At 38.4% G+C, this 20,613-nt stretch overlaps 1 protein-coding gene across 1 annotated transcript in view; it reads right to left on the bottom strand.

Annotated features, from left to right (window-relative positions):
• Nucleotides 1-20,613, bottom strand: part of EFCAB5 (EF-hand calcium binding domain 5) — a 113,874-nt gene that overhangs the window by 28,003 nt on the left and 65,258 nt on the right. Inside the window, exon 9 of the mRNA XM_057536276.1 lies at nucleotides 17,836-17,991. Within this exon, the coding sequence (XP_057392259.1) occupies nucleotides 17,836-17,991 (156 nt within the window). The remainder of the gene's footprint in view (nucleotides 1-17,835; nucleotides 17,992-20,613) is intronic.

A 20,613-nucleotide genomic window follows, 5' to 3' on the forward strand; every position in this document is an offset into this window, starting at 1 on the left:
CTTGGGTTTCCTGATCAATGAATGGCTTTTTTTTTTTTAAGATTTTTTTGATGTGGACCATTTTTAAAATCTTTATTGATTTTGTTACAGTCTTGCTTCTGTTTTATGTTTTGTTTTTTTGGCCACGAGGCATGTGGGATCTTAGCTCCCTGACCAGTGATTGAACCCGCACCTCCTGCATTGGAAGGGGAAGTCTTAACCACTGGACCACCAGGGAAGACCCCCAGTGAATGGCTTTTTCTTGTCCTTTCCCATTTTTTCAGTTGGCATGAGTAGTCTGTTTCTTATTAACTTATAAATTTTTGATAATGATTATTCTGTTATCTATATAGCAAATAGTCTTTCTCAGTTTATCTCTTATCAGTTATCAGTTAATCTCTTATTAACTTAACTTTTGGTGAGTTTAGCCATATCAATGTTCTAAATTTTGAAGTAGTCAAAGGCATCAATCATTTCCTCTATGGTTTGTGCTTACTTGCTGTATTCTTTAGGAAGTATTACCTATACTGAGGTCAAAAGGCATGCTCTAGGGCTTCCCTGGTGGCGCAGTGGTTGAGAATCTGCCTGCCAATGCAGGGGACACGGGTTCGAGCTCTGGTCTGGGAAGATCCCACATGCCGCGGAGCAACTAGGCCCGTGAGCCACAATTACTGAGCCTGCGTGTCTGGAGCCTGTGCTCCCCAACAAGAGAGGCCGTGATGGTGAGAGGCCCGCGCACCGCGATGAAGAGTGGCCCCCACTTGCCGCAAGTAGAGAAAGCCCTCGCACAAAAACGAAGACCCAACACAGCCATAAATAAATAAATAAATAAATAAATAAATAAATAAATACATCGCCAATGTTATAAAAAAAAAAAAAAGGCATGCTCTATATCTGCTTCTAAAACTTTAAAAATTTTGTTTTCCACATCTAGGTCTCTGATCAGATGGAACTTATTTTTCCTCATTAAGGAGACTGAAATCTAATTTTATTTTTTTTCCAATATGGAAGCCAATCATCCCAATATCATTTATTGATTAGTCCCTTCCCACTAGTTTACATCCATGTTATACACTAAATTCCCACATTCTCATGGGTCTGATGCCAGGTTCAATATTCTGTTAATATAACTTTATTTTTGTAAATCAGGAAAATTCTCCCCAACTTGTTCTTCTTTTTAGAACTGTTTTTGCTATATTTGGACCTTCATTTTTCCAAACAATTTTTAAAAACTAAAGCTTTGAAAAATAACATACAGAAAAGTACACAAATAATAAGTGCATGGTTTTATGAATTATCACAGTATAAACATACACATGAGCTGTTTCTCAAAGGAGAATAGTTAACTTTAGTAGAAGGCATGGTTTTGCTCCAAAACTTGAGGGATCTACATTGTGATTCTGCTATTGCAACTTGCGATAGCTTTCTAATTTGCCCTGTTCATTTCAAATACTGTAGGATCTTCTAGGCGATAAGGCACAAGATAAAGAAGAGGCTTTGTAATGCAGCCTAGAAAGCCTACAAGACCTTTTCTTGCTCTGGGACCCCCTTTGCCAGCTGATGCCTCAGTTAACACAAAAGAGCAGCACAGATTGATACAAATGTGGTAAAGGTTGTTCCTAAAATGTAAAAAGGTCCAATAAGCATTATGCTTCTTTCTTAGTGGTAGGTGGCACAGGATATGGCAATTTGCCTCATATTTGAAACAGATATCCTGTCATGCTTCCAACTACTGGAAGCTAAAAATTTTACCAACGTAGAAAACACTGAATTTTTATGGTTTTTATCTTCCACCCTCTGACACACATGGAGCTTACAAGGCATCTAATGCTTCTTCCAGCTCATCCAGTCCAGTCACCACAGTGGAAATCATCAAGGTGGTGAACCTGTATGATGTTCTATGTTATGTCAACACAATCAATGTCTCTGCATACTAAATTATGATAGAAAGAAAAAGAGCTGCCTTAGCCCTATGCCAAGGCAGTGAAAGGTTACTGCTGTTCTTAATAGGTGAAATCAAGCTTCTTTTGTTGGTCCTTGCAAACTGCTCTAGAGAAAATAGTAGTTGCCAGATCAGTTGTCGTGAATGATGGATCTGTGTCAATTTGGTCCAATAAATGTTCCACATCTTGGATTCCATATATATGTGTTAGCACACATATACATGGAATCTAAGGAAAAAAAAAAAAAAGGTCATGAAGAACCTAGTGGCAAGACGGGAATAAAGACACAGACCTACTAGAGGATGGACTTGAGGATATGGGGAGGGGGAAGGGTAAGATGTGACAAAGAGAGAGAGTGGCATGGACATATATACACTACCAAATGTAAAATAGATAGCTAGTGGGAAGCAACCTCATAGCACAGGGAGATCAGCTCTGTGCTTTGTGACCGACCACCTAGAGGTGTGGGATAGGGAGGGCGGGAGGGAGGGAGATGCAAGAGGGAAGAGATATGGGAACATATGTATATGTATAACTGATTCACTTTGTTATAAAGCAGAAACTAACACACCATTGTAAAGCAATCATACTCCAATAAAGATGTTTAAAAAAAAAGCTTCCACATCTTGAATAGCAGCTGCAAATGGTGTTAGTGTAATCTACAAATATTCTTCAAGATCTACCTACCTTCTGCATAGGCAAAACAGAAGAACTAGATAAGAATGTAATAAGAATGTTATTTTCTGAATCCTTCATATCACTAATATATTTTCATATCTAATCTCTGTGGAATTGTGTTTCTTTTTTAATTTGTTTTTGTTATCCGTTTGTTTTTTACCATTTTGGCAGGCAGAGAAAGTTCACCATGATAGCTTTCAGCCCCTAATTTTTAAGAATTCTGCTAGTTGCTCTACATGTCTATTCCAGTTGTACATTCAAGAACCAGAAATAAATATAGCTAGGTCCCGCAGATTAACTGGGTATATGATATAACCTTGGACCAAAACAGCATTTATCACCTGACATCCATAAGCCCTAATTTTAACCAATGGTCCACTGGGGCACTTTGGGATACCAGGGATTAGTGTTAACTTGGAGTCTGGTAATCTCTGAAAGTCTGGTGGGATATTTCCCTTTTTCCAATGCATATTCACCCTAGTAAAGGGCTACATGTCCTTTGAGGAAGGCTTGAAGTAAAATCTACAGTATATGCTTGTAGCAGTCATGTAGAATTCTTCCTCAAGAGAGCCAGCCTCCACTTCAACCAAAGCCTTCTGGGTGTATCAACTGCTTGTCTGGGAACTGGATAAGAAGACAAAACTCTCCATTGTGGTGTCTCAGCTCATGTTTCTGGCCCCATAGTTAGAGCTTTTCTGTAAATAGTTCTAGTAATAATTTAGTAGATCTCCTACCTATGTAATTCCTAAGAAAATCATGATCACTACAGAAAATCTATGAGTCAAAACATTCATATGGCCACTTTATTTTCTGCTGTTCATTGTGGTAATTCCAATCATATGTTCAGGAACTAGGTAAAAACCCACAGTATGAGTCCTAGACAAATAAGGCCTATTATAATATGGCCTTTAACCTTGGACATTAAGTCAAAATACCATTTATCTATGATATTAACTTTGACCAGTAGACTCTATCTCTGGCAGTTAAATGCCACTTGTCTTCTAGGAATCCCATCAGTTCCTTGAAACCAGAAAGCTCACTTCAATGCCACTAACTCCTACCATCATTCCCAACCTACAGAGGACAGCTACCAAAGAGCTTTTTAGGGATGTTAGTGCTCCCGTTATTAATGGATTTCTCAGGGATTGTCATCTGGGCACTCTTGGGGAATAGGATGAAGGTGAATATGGGTAGGCTACCTATAAGAAATCAACTTCGTCAATTTTACAAGCCTTTGGATTTATTCCTTTATAGCATGCCATGAAGGCTCTGGCATCTCAATCTCATTGAATGTAGGCTGTATTTGAGTCAAGGTTATAGTTAATCTACCAAGAAAACTGTTAAAACCATTTCCAAGATACTAAAAATATTACTGCTTAGCAAATCTTCTAAGTATAATGATATTGATAAATCTGGGCTAATCCAAAGTTATATCCATCCTCCTAAGTCTAAAAGTTTTAAAATCAGGAATTCTCTGGCGGTCCAGTGGTTAGGACTTTACCTTCCACTGCAGGGGGCACAGGTTTGATCCCTGGTTGGGAACCAAGATCCCACATGCCACATGACATGGCCAAAAAAAAATTTTTTATAATCAATTCCCACACATGTTCCCCAAGTTTCTGCTGCTATGAATTAGCAAAAAACTTGCTATTCTCCTGGAATACTAACAATCACCTTTCTCTACAGATTTGACTAGTCCTCGTGAGGCATGCTGAGATCTGACTTTTGGGTCTAAAGGCAATGGATGATACACAGGTGGGCCTTAAGGAAAAGAGCTAATTGCCCCAAGTGAAGTTATAGGTTCTGTAAGGAAAGAAAAGCTTATATCCTCAAAAAAAGGAGAGAAGGGATTGCTTTTGCTGCCAAGGGAGTCTTTAGGGAGGTTCGTGGCACAAGTCTCAGCTTCCATCCAAATGTAACCATTCCAAGTCTCAGGATCCCTCTATTTTCCAAGCAATGTGCTGACTTCCACACGAGAGACTTATGAATTTGGCTTATGTTTTCATTCTGTCCCATTAAACTTGGGGGCTGATTTTTTTTTAATCTGTATCTGCTCTGAAGCTACAAGAAATAGAGATTCCTTTAGAGTCATCATGGACATTTTCTGGTTTTGTGACTGCAACTTGAGCTGAGCATTTAAAGCCCTGAGCTTGTCTTTTACTTTCTATAACCTCTCCAATGCAGTGAGATGAAGCTCAACCACCGACAGCCCTTGTAGTCAGCACTATTACAATTATGATAAAATGCAGCAGCCACTTGGTCTCTTAAAGCCCAAGGAACTTCATCTCAAGCAACCATAAGTGATCATTTAAAATTTTTTTCATTGAGGAATAATAAGTATGCAATAAAGGGTATACATCTTAAGTGTTTAGCACAATAAATGTTTACCTATCTACTGTGTAAACATTACTCAGATAAAGATATAGAACATTTTTATCATCACTAGAAGGCTCCTTCATGGTTTCTGTTAGTCAATAATTCCCCCAAAGGTAGTTATTATTCTGATATTTATCACTATAGATTAGTTTATCTGTTATTGAATTTCATATAATCGGAGTTATATAATATATGACCTTTTGTGTCTTTCTTTGTTCAACATTTTATCTGTGAACGTTATTCATGTTTCATTTGACTGTAATTCTTGTTTCATTGCTACACAATATTCTACTGTATGAATATATATATGAAAATGTATTTAATCATTTTATTGTTGATGTACATTTGTATTGTTTTTAGTTTTTGACTATTATGAACACTTTTTGGATTTTTTGGTCAATTTCAATGAAGCATAATCTACATCCAGGAAAATGCATCAATTTAAAGTGTACAGTTCAGGAACTTCCCTGGCGGTCCAGTGGTTAAGACTTCGCCTTCCAATGCAGGGGATGCAGGTTGGATCCCTGGTCGGGGAGCAAGGTCCCACATGCCTCACGGCCAAAAAACCAAAATATAGAACAGAAGCAATAATGTAACAAATTCAATAAAGACTTTTAAAACAGTCCACGTCAAAAAAATCTTTTAAAACAGTGTAGAGTTTAATGAGTTTTGATAGTGTATATACCCAAGTAACTACCACCACAATGAAGAGAAAGAACATTTTCATGAAACCAAAAGTTCTCTTGTGCCACTTTGCAATCAGTCCCCTCTACTCATGGCCCCAGAAAACTACCAACCTGCTTTCTACTGTTGTAGATTAGTTTTCTGTGTTTTAGATTCTCATATAATTAAATCATGTAGTGTGTTCTCTTCTGTGACTGCCTTCTTTCACTTAGCATAATATTTTTAAAATTCCTCAACGTTATTGTATATATCAGTAGTTCATTCTCTTTCATTGATGAGTAGTAATTCCACTGTGTGGCTATACTACCGTGTGTTTATCCACAAGTTATGGACATCTGGGTTGTTTCCAGTTTCGAGCTGTTACGAATGAGGCTGTTAAGAACATTAAATACAAGTCTTTGGGTATACATATGTTCAGATTTCTCTCATTCCATTTTATTTCTCCTAGGTAAATAACTCGGAGTGGAATTGCTGGTTGATGGGTCATATGGTAAGTATATGTTTAACTTTTTAAGAAACCACCAAACTGGGAACTCCCTGGCAGTCCAATGGTTAGGACTCCGTGCTTTCACTGCCCAGGGCACGGGTTCAATCCCTCGTTGGGGAACTAAAATCCTGCAAGCTGTGCGGTGTGGCCAAAAAAAAAAAAAAAGAAAGAAACCACCAAACTGTTTTCCAAAGTGGTTGTTCCATTTCTATCAGCAATGTATGAGAATTCTGGTTGCTCTACATCTTTACCAACACTTGGTATTGTCAGGCTTTTTAATTTTAGCTACTCTAGTGGGTGTAATTTTTATCTCATAGTGGTTTTAATTTGCATTTCTCTATGACTATTGACATTGAACATATCTGCATGTGCTTACTGGAAATACATATATCTTCTTTCCTGAAAGTTAAAAAAAAAAAATCTATGGCATTTTGATTAGATTGTTTCCTTAAGTTGTAGGAGTCCTCTATACACTCTGGACACACAACTTTTGTCATTAAATCTATTGCAAATATTTTATCCCAGTCTATAGCTGTCTTTTCATTTCCTCAATAGTGTCTTTCAGAGAACAGAATTTTAAATTTGGTGAAGTCCATTTTATCAAATATTCCTTTAAGGTTCTCTTCTGGAAGTTGTGATTTTACCTTAAACATTTAGGTCTAAAGGCAATTTCAAGCTTATTTTTATGTTTGGTGTGAGGTAAAGCTTGGAGTACAACTCGCCCCCCCCACCCCAAAGTCGGTAGCCAGTTTTTCCAGCACCATGTGTTGAAAAGATTATCCTAGGAACCTCTGTTGAAAATCAACTGACCATGTACATGTGGTTACATTTCTTACTATTTGGTTCCACTGATCTATTTGTCTATTCTCACGCCAATACCATGTTGTTTTGATTTCTGTAGATATATATTAAATCCTTAAATCAGCTAGTGTAAATTTTCCAACTTTGTTCTTTTTCAAAATTATTTTGGCTACTCTGCATCCTTTGAAATTCATGAACGTTTTAAAATTAGTCTTGTCAATTTCTATAATTGAGCTTACTAGGATTTGGATCGGAATTGTGTTGAATTTATAGATCAATTTGGGAACTGACTAAACATAGTGAGTCTTTTGATTCATGAGTATGGTCTCTGAGAGAAATGAGGACTGGTCTCTTCAATGAATTAGGTTTTTTATTTCTCTCAGTAATGTTCGGTAGTTTTCAATCTATGGGTATTGTATATACTTTGTTTCATTTATCTGTATTTCATGTATGTGATTTAGGCATTTAAAATTTTCATTTTCCAATTGCTCATTGCTAGTATATAGACATATAATTGATCTGTATGTATTGACCTTACGTCCTGAAGCCTTACTAAATTCATGTATATGTTCTAGTGAATTCAATTTTTATATTCCTTAGGATTTTCTACATAGAAGATCATGTAATCTTGAATAAAGAGGATTTCTTTTTCTTTTCATGCCTATTTCACTGGCTAGTACCTCCACTACAATGTTAAATAAAAGGGGTGAGGGTGGACATCCTTGCCTTGTCCCTGATATAAGGAAGAAATCATTAATTTTTTCACCATTAAGTATAACTGTAGGCTTTCCATAGATGCTCCTTATCATTTTGAAAAAAATTCTATTTCTAGTTTGATGAGAGGTTTTTTAAAAAAATCGTGAATGTGTGTTGAATTTTGTCAGATGGCCATATAGTTTTTCTTTTTTTAGTTTCTTAATATGGTTAATTGCCTTGATGGAATTTTGAATATTAAACCAATCTTACATCCCTGGATTACACTCCACTTGATCTTAATATATTACCTTTTTAATATATTGCTGAACTAATTTGCTAAAATTAACTTAAAGATTTTTGTATCTGGTTCATGGAAGATATTAGCCTACAGGTTTTTTTTTTTTTTTCTTGAGATAGTTTCATCTGGCTTTTATATCAGAATAATGATGGTCACATAAAATGAGTTGGAAAATGTTCTCGCTTCTATTTTCTGGAAGACTTTGTGTGGGTCTGGAATTATTCCTTCCTTAAATGTTTGCTAGGATTCAGCAGTAAAGCCATCTTAGCCTGGAGTTTTGTTTGTGGAAAGGTTTTTAATGACATTAATTTCTTTATATATATGAGAGTATCTAGGTTTTCTATTTCCTTTCGAGTCAGACTTGGTAATTTGTGTCTTTCAGAGAATTTGTCCACTCAATCTAAGTGGCAAATTTATTGGCATAAAGTTGTTCATAATGTTCCCTCATTGTCTTTTTATTTTTTATTTTATTAAAAAAACTTTTCTTAAAAAAATATTTTTGGGCCATGTCACACAGCATGAGAGATATTAGTTCTCCGACCAGGGATTGAATCCATACCTCCTGCAGTGGAAGGGCGGAGTCTTCTTATTTATTTTCTTCCTTCCTTCCTTCCTTCCTTCCTCCCTCCCTCCCTCCCTCCCTGCCTTCCTTCCTTCCTTCCTTCCTTCCTTTCTCCCTCCCTCCTTTCTTTCCTTTTTTTGTTGGCTGCATCCAGTCTTAGTTGAGGCACACGGGATCTTTGCCGCATGCGGGCTTCTCTCTAGTTGTGGCGCAGGGTCTTCTAATTGTGGCGTGCAGGTTTTCTCTCCCTAGTTGTGGTGCACGGACTCCAGAGCGCGTGGGCTCTGTAGTTTGCAGCACATGGGCTCTCTCGTTGAGGCACGCAAGCTCAGTAGTTGTGGCGCGGGCTTACTTGCCCCGCGGCATGTGGGATCCCAGCTCCCCGAATACCAGGGATTGAACCCGCATCCCCTGCATTGGAAGGCGGATTCTTTACCATTGGACCACCAGGGAAGTCCTGGAAGGGTGGAATCTTAACCACTGGACTGCCAGGAAAGTCCCCCCCCCATTGTCTTTTTAATGTCTGTGGGCTCTGTAGTGCTCTTTCTTTCCTGATATCAGTAATTTGTTTCTTCTCTTTTTTCTTTGATCACTCTACCTAGAGGTTTATCAATTATATTAATCTTTTCAAAGAGCCAGCTTTTGTTTTGATTTTCACAATTGTATTTTGTTTTTTATTTCATTGATTTTTGCCGATTTCTTTATCATTTCTTCCTTTTTATTTACTTTGCATTTATTTGGTTTTGCTTTTCTTTTTCTAGCTTTATAAGATGGAAGCTTAGATCACTGATTTTAGACTGCTCTTGTTTTTTTAATTTTTGTTTTTAATTGGAGTATAATTGCTTTACAATGTTGCGTTAGTTTCTGCTGTACAAGGAAGTGAATCAGCTTTATGTATACATATATCCCCTCCCTCTTGGACCTCCCACCCCCACCCACTCCACCCATCTAGGTCATCACAGAGCACCAAGCTGAGCTCCCTGTGCTATACCGCAGGTTCCCACTAGCTATCTATTTTACACATGGTAGTGTATTTATGTCAAATCTAATCTCCAAGTTCATTGCACCCTCCCCTCCCTGACTGTGTCTACATGTCCATTTTCTACATCTGCATCTCTATTGCTGCCCTGGAAATAGGTTCATCTGTACTATTTTTCTAGGTTCCACATATATGTATTAATATACAATATTTGTTTTTCTCTTTCTGACATACTTCACTCTGTATGAAAGACTCTAGGTCCATCTATAAATGACCCAATTTCGTTCCTTTTTATGGGTGAGTAATATTCCATTGTATATATGTACCACATCTTCTTTACACATTCCTCTGCTGATGGACATTTAGGTGTTTCCATGACCTGTCTATTGTAAATAGTGCTGCAATGAACAATGGGGTACATGTGTCTTTTTTGAATTATGGTTTTCTCAGGGTATATGCCCAGTAGTGGGATTGCTGGGTCATATGGTAGTTCTATTTTTAGTTTTTTAAGGAACCTCCATACTGTTCTCCATAGTGGCTGTATCAATTTACATTCCCACCAACAGTGTAAGCAGGTTCCCTTTTCTTCACTCCCTCTCCAGAATTTATTGTTTGTAGATTATTTTTAATTTATTTTATTTTTATTTATTTATTTATTTGGCTGCATTGGATCTTCACTGCTGCGTGCCGGCTTTCTCTAGTTGTGGCGAGGGGGGGGCTACTCTTTGTTGTGGTGCGCAGGCTTCTCATTGCGGTGGCTTCTCTTGTTGCGGAGCACAGGCTCTAGGCGCGTGGGCTTCAGTAGTCGTGGTGTGTGCGCTCAGTAGTTGTGGCTCGTGGGCTCTAGAGTGCAGGCTCAGTAGCTGTGGTGCATGGGCTTAGTTGCTCTGCAGCATGTGGGATCTTCCTAGACCAGGGCTCAAACCTGTGTCCCCTGCATTGGCAGGTGGATTCTTAACCACTGTGCCACCAGGGAAACCTTGTTTGTAGATCTTTTGATGATGGCCATTCTGACCGGTGTGAGGTGATACCTCATTGTAGTTTTGATTTGCAAATCTCTAATAATTAGTGATGTTGAGCATCTTTTCATATGCCTCTTAGCCATGTGTATGTCTTCTTTGGAGAAATGTCTATTTAGGTCTTCCGCCCATTTATTTATTTATTTATTTTTGGCTGTGTTGGGTCTCCGTTGCTGCGTGCAGGCTTTCTCTAGTTGGGGCGATGGGGGCTACTCTTCCACACGGTGCGTGGGCTTCTCATTGCAGTGGCTTCTCTTGTTGCAGAGCATGGGCTCTAGGCACGCGGGCTTCAGTAGTTATGGCACATGGGCTCAGTAGTTGTGGCTCGCGGGCTCTAGAGCGCAGGCTCAGTAGCTGTTGCACACTGGCTTAGTTGCTCCGAGGCATGTGGGATCTTCTCGGACCAGGGATTGAACCCCTGTCCTCTCACTGGCAGGCAGATTCTTAACCACTGTGCCACCAGGGAAGTTCCTTCCGCCCACTTTTTGATTGGGTTGTTGTTTTTGTTTTTTTGTTTTTTAAAAATTATTTATTTATTTATTTTTGGTTGTGTTGGGTCTTCGTTTCTGTGTGAGGGCTTTCTCTAGTTGTGGCAAGTGGGGGCCACTCTTCATCGTGGTGTGCGGGCCTCTCACTATCGCGGCCTCTCTTGTTGCGGAGAACAGGCTCCAGATGCGCAGGCTCAGTAATTGTGGCTCACGGGCCTAGTTGCTCCGTGGCATGTGGGATCTTCCCGGACCAGGGCTTGAACCCGTGTCCCCTTCATTGGCAGGCAGATTCTCAACCACTGTGCCACCACGGAAGCCCTGGGTTGTTGTTTTTTTGATATTGAGCTGCATGAACTGTTTGGAGATTAATTCTTTGTCCGTTGCTTCGTTTGCAAATATTTTCTCACATTCTGAGGGTTGTCTTTTTGTCTTGTTTATGGTTTCCTTTGCTGTGCAAAAGCTTTCAGTTTAATTAGGTCCCATTTGTTTATTTTAGACTGATCTTATTTTCTTATATAAGCACTCAAAGCTATAAATTTCTAAGCACTTCTTTAGTGGCATTTCTCTAATTTTATTACAGTGTGTTTTAGTTATCAGTTTCAAATATTTCCTAATTTCTCCTGTGATTTTTTTTCCCTCATGGGTTATTTAGAAGTGTTTCTAAATATTTGGGGATTTTCCAACTATCTTTCTGTTATTGATTTCTAACTTAATTCTGCTGTAGTCAAAGAGCGTACACAGTGTGATTTCCATTCTTTTAAATTTATCGAGATCTGTTTCATGGTATAGCATGTGATCATCTTTGTGAATGTTTCAAGTGCAATTGAAAAGTATGTTTTTCTGCAGTTGTTGAGTTGAAATGTTCTATAACACTCAAAGTCAAGTTGGTTGACAGCATTTTTGAAGTATTTTATATCCTCGCTGATTTTCTGTCTACTTGTTCTATCAACTGCTAAGAAAGTAGTGTTTAATTCTCCAATTATAATTGCAGTTCTGTCATTTTTTGCTTCATGTACTTTGAAACTCTATTAGGTGTATAGACAATTAGAATTATTATGTCTTCTTATCAAATTGACCCCTTTATCATTATACTATAGCCCTCTTAATCCTTGGTAATACTCCTGTTCTGAAGGCTCCTTTGTCTTATACTAATGTAGCCAAAAGATATATCTTTTTCCATACCTTTACTTTTAAACTATTTGTATCTTTACATTGGTCTTATCCAGCCTGACAATCTCTGTCTTTAGACTGAAGTGTTTAGCCCATATTCATTTAAATAATTATCACTATGGTTAGCTTTAAATAGACCATCTTGCTACCTGGGTTTTCGTTTGTTTTTGTCCCATTTCTTCTTCCTTCTTTCTTCTTCTTCTTCTCCTTCTCCTTCTCCTTCTTCTTCTCCTTCCCCTTCCCCTTCTTCTTCTCCTCCTCCTCCCCCTCCTTCTCCTTCTTCCTCTTCCTCTTTCTCTCCTCCTTATTTTTTTTGCTTCTTTTACTGCCTTTTTAAAAAATAAATTTATTTATTTATTTATTTTTGGCTGTGTTGGGTCTTCGTTGCTGCACGTGGGCTTTCTCTAGTTGAGGAGAGCGGGGGCTACTCTTTGCTGTGGTGCGCGGGCTTCTTGTTGCGGTGGCGGAGCAGGGGCTCTAGGCGTGCGGGCTTTAGTAGTTGTGGCACGCAACCTCTGTAATTTTGGCTTTCAGGCTCAATAGTTGTGGCACACATGCTCCATGGCATGTGGGATCTTCCCGGACCAGGGCTCGAACCCGTGTCCCCTGCATTGGCAGGCAAATTCTTAACCACTGCACCACCAGGGAAGTCCCGTTCCTGCCTTCTTTTGATTATATTTTAATATTCCACATTATTGCCACAATTGGTTTAATAGCTATGCCTCTCTTTTTTCTAGTAATTGCTATAAAATTTAACATTACGCACCTTTATCTTATCACAGTCTACTTTCAAATAATATTATATACTTTATGCCTAATGTAAGAAACTTATTTCTATTTTCTCCCATCCATTATTTTTGCTATTGTTGTCATACATTTCACTTCTACATATATTATAAACTTCACAATACATTATTAGTTTTGCTTCAAAGAGTAAATGATCATTTAAATAACATTTTAAATGAGGAGAAAAGTCTTTTATAACCACTCAGGCATTTTCTTTTTCTCTCTCTTTCTGCTTCGGTTTGGATAGTTTCTATTGCTATGTCCTTATGTTTACTAATATTTTCTTCTTCAGTGTCTAATTTCATGCTAATCTTATGTAGTAAAGTCTTAATTTCACACACATATATATTTTTTATCTCTAGGGGTTCAATTTGGAACATGGCTGGTGGAAACAAGAAGCTAGTGGATGGCACTGTGGATTCAAGATCCTGGCTAACACTTAAAAGATCACTGCTCCTCACTCAACAAAGCATGGCTCCATATATATATACATATATATATATAAAATATATATATGTATTTTAAAAATTAATTAATTTATCTATTTTTGGCTGCATTGGGTCTTTTGTTGTTGTTGTTTCTATATTCTGATATTTTCCATACTTTATTATAAATTATAACTGAGAAAAATCTAAATACTTATTAATATATTTTAAAATAACAAAGACTCCATTGCAAGTTAACGTAAATTACATAATTTTTATGAACAATAACTATATTTTTACAAATTAAAGAAATTTATAATAATGACATTGTTTTACATTTTTGCAAATCTCTTTTTTTTTTTTTTTTGTACATGGATGACCACAACAAAAGCAACAATGATTGCACTTACCAAACATGATGCATTGGGTCTTAATTGCTGCGCGCGGGCTTCTCATTGCGGTGGCTTCTCTTGTTGCGGAGCACGGGCTCTAGGTGCGTGGACTTCAGTAGTTGTGGCTCACTAGTTTCAGTAGTTGTGGCTCACGGGCTCTGGAGCACAGGCTCAGTAGTTGTGGCACACGGGCTTAGTTGCTCTGCAGCATGTGGGATCTTCCCAGACCAGGGCTCAAACCCATGTCCCCTGCATTGGCAGGCAGATTCTTAACCACTGTGCTACCAGGGAAGACCCAATATATATTTTTAATAGAATCCTCTGACTAAGAACTAGTATTGCTTTTTTTTTTTTAATGCTGTACCTAATTCTGAAAACTTCAACTGAATAAATATCTCAGAGGAGACTTTCTGCCTTTAAGGACCACTCTGAATGGTGGATCCTGAGCCTCATTCCAGTTAACTACATGTCTTGTTATAAACATTTCTCTAGGCTCAGGTAGCTATAGATATACAAACATGTGTACCTATATATATGTACCCATATGGTTTATGTCCTTGTTTGCTTTACAAAAATGGGATTTTATGACATACATTTCTCCATCTTTAACTTTTTTCACTCATTAATAATGTATAAAAATCCTCCAAGTCAGCTGGTGTAGATCTATTCAATTTGTATAAAGGCTGCATGATATTCCAAGATGTAGATGTACCATCATTTAAAAAACATTTCCCGGGCTTCCCTGGTGGTGCAGTGGTTGGGGGTCCGCCTGCCAATGCAGGGGACACGGGTTCGAGCCCTGGTCTGGGAAGAGCCCACATGCCGCAGAGCAGCCGGGCCCGTGAGCCAGAACTGCTGAGCCTGCGCATCTGGAGCCTGTGGTCTGCAACAAGAGAGGCCGCGATAGTGAGAGGCCCATGCACCGCGATGAAGAGTGGCCCCCGCTTGCCACAACTAGAGAAAGCCCTCACACAGAAACGAAGACCCAACACAGCCAAAAATAAATAAATAAATAAATAAATAAATAAATAAAAATAAAAAAAATAAAATAAAAAATAAAAAACATTTCCCTACAGATAAACATTCCCTTTATCTCTCCCTCTCTCTCTCTCTTTTTCATGTGTAAACAGTGCCACAGGAATCATCCTTGTACATGTACTTTCTATCTACTGGTGCTTTTATTTCTTTGGGATAAAAATTTCAGGAATGGGATCACTTGGTTGAAGGATGTGTGTATTTTTTATTTAAATAGGTATAATCCAGATTGCTTTACAAAGATACTATACTATTAAATTTTCACCAGGAAAGTTTGAGAAAATACTTTTCCTCTATCCCTACCAGCAATAGGTATTATCATTTTGTTTTATTTATTTATTTTTCGGTATTGTCATTTTAAAATGTTTTTGCTCATCTGTTGAGTATGCAGTGATTCTACATATTCTATGTTCATGTCCTTTGCCCATTTTTCTTTGGGGGCTTACATAGTGTCCTACCATCAAATAAAGGGGCAATTAGTTCAGTGCCAGTAGTACTTGTTGATTCTGACCATATGGAGTTCATCCCACTGAATCATTTGGAAGTGGGCCTTTTTTTTTTTTGGTGTTTTTTGTTAATGCCCATGGTTCTCCTTGTCCCAACTTCAAGTGTTGGACACTTCCTGGGGGTACTTCCAGAACTTTTACTGTCATATTCTCTGCACACCCACCTCCTTTACACACAGGTATTTAGGAACACTCATTATCTTTCCTCTAGCCACAGGAGTGGGACTACCCTCAGGCTCATCCACCTAGACCCCTCCTTCTGCAGTGTCTAACCTTCCTCTTTAGTGCCATGTTGCATTCAGGACTTCTCAGTGAAGCTTGCAGTCTCTGAGCTACACCCAGGAAATGATGCATAAGCCCTGGTGTTCTTAAATTTCTCCTCAACCTACTTGGAATTTCTAAGTGTCTACAATGTTGCCTTCAACATACAACCCTGGTTGGGGTATAAGAGTGTAATATCAGATATTAACTCTGACTTAGGGATCCAGGCAACCCCTAAGCAGTAGTCACATCCCCTCCAACCTCCTTCTCCCATCAGCTGGTCACAACTTCCCACTGACAGAAGAAGTGCTTTGATGTCATATTTTGCATTCTTCTTCACTCTATGATTCTCCATTCTTTCTCAAGATCCCAGAATTTTCAATTGAAAGTAGAGGATTTTGAACTCTTGTCTCAGCTCCTCATTGAAAATATTCAGAAACTCAATTAACTTCTTTACTCTAGACTGTATCTACCTTCCTTCGAAGATCAGCACATAACTATTGTTTGAATGATGGGAAGAAAAGCAAAAAGCATAAGCAAACCTGAGTTATTTTTCTAAATATTATCCCACTGTGTGGGATATCCCACTATGTGAGGTAATGTTTTGTACTACACATGAGTTGGTATTAAATTGGCCAACAGAGGATAGTTGTTCTCCAGGCATTTGTTAGGGAGTAAAATCTTGACCCATGTTACCCAATATTTATTATTAGCTCTGTTAAAAGAAACAATTTTCAAGGATTGCCTGAAAGACACATAGACATTTCAGATTTTATAAAATATATTCCTGACTTAAGCCAAATTAGCAGGTATCTGAGAACCTAGACTGTAATGCATTGGCTCCTTTAAGAACTGCTTTTTCTGAATTGCAGTCAGGTGTGGTATCATTTACCTACATGTAAGGTGGTTTTAAGAAACTGTTCCAGGCTTCCCTGGTGGTGCAGTGGTTAAGAATCCACCTGCCAATGCAGGGGACACAGGTTCGAGCCCTGGTCTGGGAAGATACCACATGCCGCGGAGCAACTAAGCCTGTGTGTCACAACCACTGAGCCTGCGCTCTAGAGCCGCAAGCCACAACTACTGAGCCCTCGTGCCACAACTACTGAAGCTCATGTGCCTAGAGCCCGTGCTCCACAACAAGCCACCGCAATGAGAAGCCTACACACTGCAACGAAGAGTAGCCCCCACTCACTGCAACTAGAGAAAGCCCGCACGCAGCAACGAAGACCCAACACAGCCATAAATAAATATATTTTTTAAAAAAAGAAACTGTTCTAATAAAGTCGTTTTTTCACTTATTATAAGTCCAGCATAAAGATGTTCACTTCATCACATAGGGCCCCTTTAATGGGTACTTTCAGAAGAAACTCCTGACTATACTTTTTATCCCAAATTTCTGCACTTCTTCTTAGCTCCAGTTTATATTTATCTTAAAAGCATTGTCAATAGTGTGTTTCGTCATGTTTCCCTTTCACATTCACTACTAGGAAGATTAGATTCAGACCTGTAGACAACCAGAGCAAATATTTAGGTCATTCTGGTATGCATTTTGGGCTTTGTTCCCAGCTTCACTTAGTATCCTGCCTCTTATTTTTTTCTTCTTTCATCCTACTTTTAATCTATGTTATTTTGTTGCATTTTATCTATTCTTATAAGCTTCCTTAAATCTTTTCAGGAACATGGGGATACAAACAAATAAACATAAGGTTCATAAACAAATATATTTCAGTAAAGTTTGTATCTATTTTTGCAAATCCATTTGGTATCCTGGCACACTAGTGCCTTCCCAAATCCTATTTCTAGAAATACTTTTTGATATAAATGTTTCTTGTTTTTAAGAAGCAGAATAAAATGTGGTAGGCTTTCTATTCCCAGCAGTTCTTTTCTATAGGAAGCCACCAGCAAAGAGAGTAAGCAAAAACAATTCTAAGCAACCCATTCTTAAGAATGGGAAAGAAACATAGGGACAAGTTATAAATCATGAAATACAGTGCCACTCGAGAGGTAATCTGTGATGAGAAAGGTAGAAATTGAGAATAGCATCTAGAATGTTATAGCAACTTGAGAAAGTGATAATAAATCAGATTTGAATCTGATAATAAAACGTGAATTGTATTTTGTATGTCCTTTTTCCCTCCTAGTAATCCATTTTCATTACCAGTCCACAACAGGTTGGATATTAAAAACATCACCACCACCAACAACAACCTAACAACAGGTCCTTCATAACAAATAGTTTGAGAAGCACTGCTTTAAGGGTCTTACCTTACCTTCCCACAGTCACAATGCAAGAAGAGTTCAGCAAACATCTGTCTCCGCATGTCAGTTTTTATAACCTCCCTGAATTCATCTGCACAGTGGCAAAGGTGCTTAAGGAGCTCCTCAAACATTTCACTTTTAAAGCCTGCAATGTGAGAAGAGATGAACTGTGGAGAAAAAGAGGATAAATGATTGATTTAAAACCGTGTTCTTTACTTGGATTTTTTCCAAGGATTCAGTTGATGTGCATGAAATTATTGACTGCAATTTTTTCCATATCATTTGCTTGTCACTTAGATAAAGTATTTTCATGTTAGTGTTATTATACAAGGCTATGTTGCAGAGAGAGGTGATCAATACAGTCCCCAACACCATATACAAGCGGGACTAGATATTTTTGGAACAATTTCCCTCTAGATCACATCAGTTTTATATGGGAGCAGTTTTAACCTCACAGTATGAAATAGCAGCAGTCATAAAATGTGGCCTATAAATGAATAGCTCTAAAAATTGAACGTAATTTTTCTTTTGATGTAGGGGATATAAGAGCATGTGTTTTCCAAGACTGGCTACATTTAATTATTGGAGTAAAGGGATGGGAGAGTGGGTGGTTTTTTATCTTTTGATTTTGCAATAAAGTATCCTTTGTCCATGATTTGATTTATCTTTTGAAAGTCTAGAATCTGAAAACACCTATGCTCTTGGGCTATTCCTCTTGAGCCCTGTTGAATAGATTCCCAGAAGTGGGATTGCTTGCTTAGAAGGTAAACGCATCTGTATTTTTGGTAGGTTTTGACATCAGGCTTGTACCTTTGTGCACTCCCACAACTAATGTATGAGTGGCTGTTTCTCTTCAGCCTCATCATCAGTGTGTATTGCTTTCCACATTTCTGCTAATTTGATAGGTCAGGAACATTACAATCTTGATCTACACCTAACTGTAAGTATCTTGTGATAGAGAGCAGTGTATCAACCACTGGAAGAGTTTCTGAGTGGACTCCTCTTTAAGTGTCAGCCTACCTCACAAGTCAATGATTTCTTCCTCTGTCCCAAGCACAGTGGCAGTCAAATTTGTACTGAATGACCCTGCTTCCATAGCTAGAAATGATTGGGCCATGGGAGGATACTTATCCTAAACAAACTCATTCAGATTCTCTATACTGCGAATTGAGAATTAGGACTGGGGAATGGCCAACTGATCTCTGAGAGGGGCTGGACCTGTGGATGTAAACTTAAGATTTGTTGGGAGGCCAGATTTCTCCATGTGAACTAAGGATGCAGAATAGTCTGTACACAGAGACAGATGAAACAAAAAGCAGAGAGAAAAGAGTCTTGATGTTCTCCAACTCCCTATTCTAGTCTCTTCCTGAAGCCAGAACAAATTCCTGCCCTTGGTTTCTGCACATTGCGTTTTCAGCTACGTTAGCTCAGGTTGGTTTCTGTTTCTTACAATTAAAGAATAACAACTAATACAGTTTGTTTGAAATGGAACATTTTGTTGGCATATTTCATTGACATAATCTTTGAAATGAAGGTTATAGTCAATATTTCACTTCCTCATTAATATCATATAGGCAAATTTAGGATGTATTATGTAAGAGATATATTAGGCTTGAATCCATGCTAATGAATCATAAACCATCATTCAACTGGCTTAGAGATCAAAAGAGGAAAACTTAAAGCACAGCAAAGGAGCTTTTCTAAATATTTCATTTCCTTAACTGCCTAAACCACCTAATTGTCATTATTCTTGATGGATTAATGAGCACAATTAAGTTCTTTTCTGTTACTTGGGAAGCAGAATAGTATACAGTTAATACCTCACATTTTGTCTGGGGTCAAATCCCAGTTCTCATATTTACTGGCTGAGTAACCTTGGATGAGTCACTGGACTTCTCAGTTCCTTAATTTGTTCCCTAATAGCTACCACAGTCCCTATCTCACTGGGTCATGGAGAGGACCCTGTAGATGTACAGAGTATAGGTATTTCATGCAATAAGTTCTCTGCAGCCATCGCTCTTGTCTCCTTTTGAGCTAGGTAAGAAATTGATCAAGAAGGTTTTCTTTATAAAATAAAAGTCCTCTCAGCTGACATACGTATTTTAGAAGGAAAAACTCAATGAGATCAGTGGTTCTCAAAGTGTGGTCCCTTGAGAGCTTGTTAGAAATGCAAATTTGGGGACCCTACTCCAAACCTACTGAATCAGAAACTCTGGAGTGAGACCTAGAATCTGTTTTTAGAAGCCCTCTGGGTGATTCTTATGCTCAAACTCACTTAAGTTTGAATTAGATGGTCTAAGGCAACTGGTCCTAATTATACCAGTATTCTAAGATCCTGTTGTTCAATCCTTAATGACTTTTTGCTTGAATAGCAGGTACTTTTCTAAATTACTGATAAGGTAGAATTACCGAATAATTGACATTTTCTGGCAATATTGTGGCTCAGTGCTCTAATGCTGAAATAAAAATTACTGATTCATGAAAAGATTCATCTTGTTTTGTATTAAGCTTTTGGGAATTGACCTCAAAGCCATATGAATTTTCTGGCTGTGGGAATGCTATTAAATCAAGAATTAGTTTAAGGGGCTTCCCTGGTGGCGCAGCGGTTGAGAATCTGTCTGCCAATGCAGGGGACACGGGTTCGAGCCCTGGTCTGGGAAGATCCCACATGCCGCGGAGCAACTAGGCCCGTGAGCCACAATTACTGAGCCTGTGTGTCTGGAACCTGTGCTCCGCAACAGGAGAGGCCACGATAGTGAGAGGCCCACGCACCGCGATGAAGAGTGGCC

Source organism: Balaenoptera acutorostrata, chromosome 20, assembly GCF_949987535.1.
Source record: "Balaenoptera acutorostrata chromosome 20, mBalAcu1.1, whole genome shotgun sequence".
Classification (NCBI taxonomy): Eukaryota; Metazoa; Chordata; class Mammalia; order Artiodactyla; family Balaenopteridae; genus Balaenoptera; species Balaenoptera acutorostrata.